At 37.2% G+C, this 8,056-nt stretch overlaps 1 protein-coding gene across 1 annotated transcript in view; it reads right to left on the reverse strand.

The window, feature by feature from the left end:
* The window catches only part of XRCC5 (X-ray repair cross complementing 5), a 43,883-nt gene that overhangs the window by 35,713 nt on the left and 114 nt on the right, over positions 1–8,056 (reverse strand). The window contains 7 exon segments of the mRNA XM_010713599.2: positions 327–441; positions 3,033–3,221; positions 4,775–4,897; positions 5,768–5,816; positions 6,994–7,177; positions 7,741–7,854; positions 8,005–8,055. Coding sequence (XP_010711901.2) covers positions 327–441; positions 3,033–3,221; positions 4,775–4,897; positions 5,768–5,816; positions 6,994–7,177; positions 7,741–7,854; positions 8,005–8,055 — 825 coding nt within the window.

Genomic DNA, 8,056 nt, shown 5'->3' on the forward strand with positions numbered 1-8,056 from the left:
AAATAATAATAGATACAACTTGAAACAATAACTGGTGTAACATTTACACTCATCATTTTACACACAAAAACATGCCTAAGAGTTAAGAGATATACATTAAATCTCATTGAGCTGCAGACGTTTCACTGATACCAGATGGAAAGCTTCCCACAAGTGCAGCATTCTTAATCAAGTTCATCAACTTCAATACTGTTGGGTCACAGCATAGATGGCAATTACTTCTATTTATGTGTATCATAATTTTTTTTAACCTTTAAGGATAAAATTTGCAGCTGCACCCAACTGGTTGCTAACATACAATAAAACATATGATTTTATGGACTTACTGCTTTGTAGGCCACAATCCTTATAGACAAATTGGAACCAATAGTTAACTGGCATGACCAAGGTGCAGATCTTCTTTCAATTTTCTTAAACATTGCAAGACGTTCCAGGCTCTCTCTAAATAAAGGAATCAAGAAGACAGTAATGAACTCTTTGGTGAACAGTAATAAAATATTACAGACAATACACTTTCTTCAGGGAGATGCAGGAGCCCAATTGTTTCAGCTTAAATGGCATGAAGCATTAGAAAATAAACTCTATGAATAATCTTGTCATTAACCATTGTCAGAAGAGAGAAGGAACAAAAGGGGTGGCACAATAGATTATTCCCATCTTGAGTCTTCATTACAGTGTGACATTAGGGCATAAAGACAGTACTATAGGTCTTATGAGGAAACTACACAATTGCTTATTAAGCATTTTACATTTCTCTATGCTCAGTCAATTAAGGCATGTAGTTAGCTGAACAACCTAAATTAGAAAAGGCTTCTCCAAGTGGTGAAATGTTTTCTGCAGTGGAAGGGAAGAAATAAATAATCCAGCTTCAATTAACGTGACTTTGTTTGTGTGGTAATTAACTTCTGACTTTTTTTTTTTTTAAACTACAGTGCTAATGAACTCATTCTTTTCAGAGCATTCAGCTAGAATGAAACAAGTTACTTCAAATATTTCTAGCCTAAACAGCATATGTGCAAGTTCATAAAATACAAGAAAGGGAATTTTAATGATCTCATACCAAAAAGTGTTTATTCAACTGAACAAATTTAAGCAACGGAGTCCAAAATTTAGAAGCTGGAAATAAAAGTGGTGTATAATACATTATCATGAAATCAAACAGGCTCAACTATTGCACTCTAGAATGGTTTCCAGCTAATGCAAACTCTATTAGCTCTTTTGCTATAAAATTCCAGTGCCCAAGTGCTCAGAAAATGTTATTTTTACTGCATGATTACACAAAATAGTGTTGATCTCCCCTTTTTCACATCATAATGAAACTCCGAATGTACCTCTGTTGATTAAAAGAGTTTGTCTAGCAGAAATTAAGATCAACTCTTAAAAACGCTAATACAGAATTTCACTTGCTCTACTCCTTAACTTTCTTAGGATAAGCAGCTTGGTTTCTTGTTTGTTTGTTATATTTGTTTTGTTTGTATTTTGTTGCAGCTGTTGTTTACTTTTTTAAAGCTCTAACAGAAGTATGATAAAAGGAGAAAATACACTGAACTTTCATAATGAGGTAAACATTAGATTTCCTTTTCCCTGGAGAAAAGAAGGGAGGGAGGAAAAAATGAACAGAAAATAGTGAGCAGAAGAGACATCGATTTAGGATTGTTACAAAGAATTTGTGACTACATCATTAAAACTACTCCAACGTATGTTCAAAGAGGAATGTGAAAAATCAAACACCTGAAAGCACCAAATGCCTAAAAATGTAATTTAAACTCAATTTTAATTAAGTCTTCCAAGCTCTCATATTTACAGAATAAAAACACTCCCTATTATCACAGGGTATTCAGTCACTAAAATGCTAGTAAATGCACATGTGTTTTAAAACTGTCTTCTCCTCTGCTCTTCAGCCATTTCTCCCAAAAGAATGGAAGCAGAAGAATCTCTTACCTGATAACTTGAATATCAAGCTCTAAAACAAGCGAAGAAAATTATCTCACTTACCTTCCTTGTATTAATAATTTATAAATAAATTTTACCAGCAGAGATAACTAACACAGGAAAACAAAGAATGTGTCTGAAATGGATTTGCACAGCTGACTCCTTAAAGCTTGATAAGCAACTTAACTGCATCTAATACCTCACATATTCTTAAACAACTAAAGCTTAAATCCATTAGCCAAATGCCTATTTATCCAACGATTTTGGATTACCCTTCAAAGTGTGGCACAAATACAGCTTACACAGTAGCAAAAGCCTGTGATAAAATACCTATATAAAGAAGGGGCCAAGCCAGCAAAGTAGCTTCATGCATATGGATTATTCCAAAGGATAAATGCCCCCCCAAAAGATACTGCTCATCTGCACAGTCTTTTGATGCAAAAACAAGGTCTTTTTTTTTTTCCCAGTAGGTTGATGCTGCTCCATAGAGTAGTATGGATTATATACACAGTGATACACATTTCAGCACTAATTCATACTACCACTCAAATTATCGTTTAAGTGGCTGCTGTTATGCAATCCAAATCAGTAGGACAGAGTGAGGGAAGGAAACTTCACAAGTAAAAAGATAAATAACAAACAACGTTAATCAAAAGGTTTGTGGCAGTTAGACAAACTAGTGAGTTACAAGAAGTCTCAAACCGAGAAACAAAGCTACCATTAAAAGCAAAATGTTCTATCTGTATCGTATCACAGATTCCAACTCTTTCAAAAACATCCTTAAAAGATCTCATTTATGGAAGCATTCCCTCAAAAATGCTGCGACAATAAAGATGGAGGGAAACAATTTCGTTAAGTTCAGATACATATTTAAAAAAAAAAACCACAACATTTTTCCACCAAAATCTGCAAGCTTTTCTACTTATGTTAGAGCTACTGACAAAGTTCTACACTTGAAAGGAATGGAAGTTACAAAGTTATAAAATCTACTGACTTCAGTGAAACTGAAAGTCGTGCGACTGTCTAATTCATATAATCTTTTTGGGGAAGAAATCAGAAAGTAAATTTAAAGCATTATAAAGAGGACTAACCAAGTTTACCTGAAAGTGTAAATTTCTTCCAGCCCTCCTTCTTCATCCAAAGTATGCATCAACTTCTTCACCACATCAATGCCTTCCTTTTGCTGCGCAGTTAATCTCTTTCTTGGGAATGAGTTTTGGTGCAACTGCGAGAATATGCTGGCACTTGCATCTCCACGTCCATCAGCACCATCCACTGGAAATGGTAAACTAAGAACACAAGCAGGAGCTAATTTTCTTCTGAATGACAATAACCAACCGAAACAAAAACTGTATCAAGATTCACATTTTCTATGTCCAAAAAGCTGCATGGCTCACAAAACACAGAAATATACAAGGCCTAATTGGCATTGGTAATGTCTTGAATAGACTGCTGAAGGTCTACTGGGCATCACACTTCAGACTGCCTGTAGCAAAGAACTAGAGAGTAAAGACAATGCAGATTAAAAAAAAGCAACAAGATTGTCATTATTTTCCTTCACTCTTTCCAGTCTAGTCTTGCTGTAATCTTAGCTTTGGGTCCACAAGTGGCTTCAATGAATTTATTAAGTCCACACTACAGCTCCTTAATGAATGTAGGATACAGGTGAAAATAAATATTAAAAATTTTCAGAAATAAAATTGCAATTTCCTCCACAAAATTGTTACTAGCAGCTATTGTTAACACTCACACGAAGTTCTGCTTTAAAAACAAGCTCTTAACAGAAGGCCTATAGTGTGCTTTTACCACCACGTGCAACAGTGAACACGTCTCAGCACAACCAGCATCAATACCAAAACAACCAAGGAATTCTTGTTTTAACACTGAAGACAGAGTCATAGAACGGTTTGAATTAGAAGGGACCTTTAAGATCATCTAGTTCCAATCCCCTGCTATATGCAGGGATACCTCCCTCCAGACCAGGTTGCTCAAAGCCCCATCCAGCCTGGCCTTACATGCTTCCACAAAGGGGATTCTGCTTCCATTTTCCAATCCCACCACTGTGAACACTTAATTTTTCAAACTCACCCCCTCTCTTCAGTCTCGCTTTCCTTTTGACATCACAATCAGGCTACCTGCATCTAAAACACTACCCCACTATTTTTCCCAGTATCTTTCTTACCTAAAAGGGATCTAGGCTGCTGCTGTGACACAATGTAGCACTGCAATGCCATGGAAAGCGCAGCAATGACAGCACTGTAGCCAAGTCCTAAGTACGGATATGCCCAAACACAGGCACAGAAACAAAGGAAAAAAATTGCATACTTTCAGAAGGACTCAGATACACAGGGATCTCCAATGAGATGCCCTAGTCTACACTGCCAGCCCTTAAATGACGTCTGGAAGGGATGGATCCTGGCTCCACCCCTTCCACTCACCCAATGCACTGCATGCATCCGAGCTCCCTTGGGTTGGCCCTGCCTTCCCACCAGGTGCTCAATCACTGGTTCAGGCTGTAAGTTAGCATTTTCACTACACACAACTACCATTTCTTGTCTATTTCTGTCACACCGTTTCCCTCTTCACTGCTAACATAGATCTTCTGTTTCCCATTTTAGACTTTGGCTCTAAGCTAGAAGTTTACCTGCAGAAGAAACTATCATTTTAACATACATTTGCACCTCATCTACCAACAGGACTAGGTTCACTGTAATTCATATAACTACATCTCTATAGAAACAAAGTACCAAATGATCACCAGATCCTACAAAATCATTATTAAGAATGGATAGCTATTTCTTTGTAAAATCACATAGTGTATAATAGTCACGTCCATACTTACAAAAATTGGAGCGAAGTTCCTGTTTTCTTCAAGTTAGCAATGATAATTTCCAGCTGATCCTCACTGACAGGACTACTAAGGTCTGTAAACAGTTCAATATGTCTCTTCTCAAATTTCTTTCCTCTTAAAATACAAAAAAATACATATTTACATGTCAAAAATACTATCTATAAGGCTCTTTTCTAATTCTGTATTTGTAAAACATACACACACACAAAATAAAAAGAGAGGAGCTGTTTTCTCTGTCATTACTCATATTTTAAGTCAATTTTAACTCTTATCTGATTCCCCTAGAACACTTCAATTCCCCAAAATTCAGGACTCTATCCCTATAACTGTGTAAATCACTAACTAGCACTAGTAGCACTGATTTTGAACAATGGAGGTACAATGTTAAGAAACACATTAAGGTTGAACTTCTACTAGAACATCAGTTCACTGATTGTCAGAAAGAATCACACTTCCAGTCTAAGTAAATTTGTCCATAAGTTTGTAACACTTGGGGTGCCAACTTTTTTCTACAGCTTATTTTCTCCTAGCACAAAATTATCTCTCACACTATGTTTATTCACAGTCACGTTAACTCCAACAGACTTTATTTTGCTATTCTGAAAAAACATCACCTATTTTTTTTTGTAAGTTATGCCATTATCTGTGTAAATTTATTAGTCCTTTCCTTGCTTTTTAACATCAGATTCACTTTATTTTTTGAAAACAGATCACAAGAAAAGTGACACTATTTAAGTAAAGCACTTGTGCCTTGTGTGATGGCATTAGTAGTCTCATCAATCTACTGCATAGCTTCCAGTTGAATCAAAGATTGTAGATTGTCCAGGGAAGCTAGATGTCTCATGGGGACAGAATTATGTAGCACATGATGTTTGTTTCGTTACTTTAAAACAAAACATTTTGAATATTTACACAGTCAGAAAGCAGGTCAGCTCCAAAGTGAAAGCTCAGAATTCTATTAAAGGCTTTAGGATACATACTTACAATGTTTCCTGCTGAAGCAAGTCCATACACACAATAATTGCATCCAGAACTAAGCAAAATTAAGGAAAATCTCTTTCAGAATATTAATCACAGCACAGAAATGTTTTGTTTACTAAACTATCCTCTGCCTTTACCCTTCTTCCAAAGCACTGACAAACATGCACTTTAAGCAACAAACATTTTGAGCTAAGTTCGCTTCAAAGATCTACTGTGCAACAGGCTCCTAGATAACCTCTGTGATTTGCAATCTTGTATCCTTCCCACTCACCTCAGTGAGGTACGAGGTCTGATTCAGAGCCCCATCCTAGCTGCCAACAAGTAGGCTCGAGTGCAACGAAAGAGAAATCTAATACATGTTACTTGGTATCCACAAACAAAATTTCCTTGTAATTTCAAAATACTTTCATCATTTTCCTCACATTCATTTACCTTCAATGCATCTGCATCAAACAACCCTTCAATAGGCTCCACTTCATCATAATTTTCAGCAGGAACGTATTTTTATCGCTGTGAGCAAATCTGCTCACCCACAGAAGACAGAACATGATTCTACTGCTAACGTACAACTGACTGGCCAGACCACACAGTTAGCTGAAATAGATTCTGCAGTCTGAAGAGAATTCACAACAATCTTGATATGGTCAGAAAAAGGAATGACAATCAAAGAAGTTAGAACAGTGTTTAAGTGAAACACAAGGGAAAACTCTTCAGACTGCTTCCTTTTAAAATGTACCTTACACAGCTAATAGAACAAAGAACTCACAATACTGAGTGACATTTGGCAATATTAGAAATGCTTAAAGTAGAGATTTGTCAGATTTATTTCTATATAGTCTGGCTTCTGGTACTTCTGCTGATATGAGGTACAGGTGAATAAGATTTCATTTGATGCAAAAGCATAAACTGAGTGCTGCAGTGCTACAATTAGAAATGCATACCTTATTTGAGGCCTAAAACTACACTGTTACCTTTGTTCTCTTTAATTAAAAGAACACTTTATTAAAGCAAGGATTTCTTAGGGCCAAAGCTATTTTTGAAAGGTTAAAAGAATGTAGGAAAGTTGCTAATCTGCTTGTGAACAAACTTACAACCGCACCGTTTAACTTAAAACTGAACTTTTAACAGCCCTTACACGTTCAGAAGCAAACCTGAGCCCACTTCACAACGCTGACTTCCATTCTTATCCTTAACTTAATCAGTTCAAGCCCTCTACAGCAAAAGGATACAGTCTGCTTGTTGAGTGCCTAGCTGAATCATATTTTGAATATCTTCTAGCAAGTCAAAATCTGGCAGCATTAGAGACCTGTGTACAGTGATATTTTGGTATTGATCCCTACTGGCGAGGTTATTCTTAGTGCCATCTGTGCCAAACAAAACTACAGCAACTTCATCTTTACTCTCAGCAAAAACCTGGGAAGAGAAAATACAAAACCGATGTAGTAACACAGGTAGGTCCATGCACACCCATGTTAGGCAGACAGCAAGCTGAACCAATTTTGAAATAATGTTAATAATCTACTTTTCAGTACTATCCTACAAAAATGTAATCCCATGGGCAGTTGGATTTAGATACAATTAAAATATTTAAAAATAAAATTTAGATACTGATTTAGATACAATTAAAATAGCAGACTGACATGAGGATATCTGGGATAAAACAAGTAAAACCGGCTGACTTGCTTCTTGAGATGAGTCCTCACTATGGGTCGTCTTAGAAATGTTGAAACATTTTAGAGAAAGTGTAGTTTTCTATCTTCCCTGGACTAAATGAAGAGCGCAAGCAATCCGAGTGCCACATCTTAGCCATAAAAGCACAGTTGAAACACAGAGGACTGTTCCACATAAAAACAGACTAATTCCTGCTTATTTCTCATTTATTTCAACGATTAATACATGAAGAAATACTGCACAGCACACAGGTGGTATTGTTTCCCTTTTGAGCAGCTTTTTACCACATTCAGAGTCAACAATACCTGTCGCTGCAGAAACTTGGTCATAACCCTCTTGGCTTGTTCCAGCGGAGACTCCTCCCCAGGAGCAGAACTGCTCATTGTGGTGCCTACGTCCAGGCACAGCACTATGGCTGACTAGAAAAGAAATATAACAAAAAATAAGGAATTCCTTTCGCTCCACTAACTGCACCACAGCCCCAGCGGGAGAGTGACGGTGCGGCCATTACCACACAGGGACAGGAAAAAAAACACTTTCCCCCTTCCCCCTTCCCCCTCTCCCCTCACCTTGCCGCCGCGCGCCATCTTGTCAGCACCGCGGTGCGCCGCGCTCAGCGCT

This window comes from Meleagris gallopavo, chromosome 7 (genome assembly GCF_000146605.3).
Source record: "Meleagris gallopavo isolate NT-WF06-2002-E0010 breed Aviagen turkey brand Nicholas breeding stock chromosome 7, Turkey_5.1, whole genome shotgun sequence".
NCBI classification, from domain to species: Eukaryota; Metazoa; Chordata; class Aves; order Galliformes; family Phasianidae; genus Meleagris; species Meleagris gallopavo.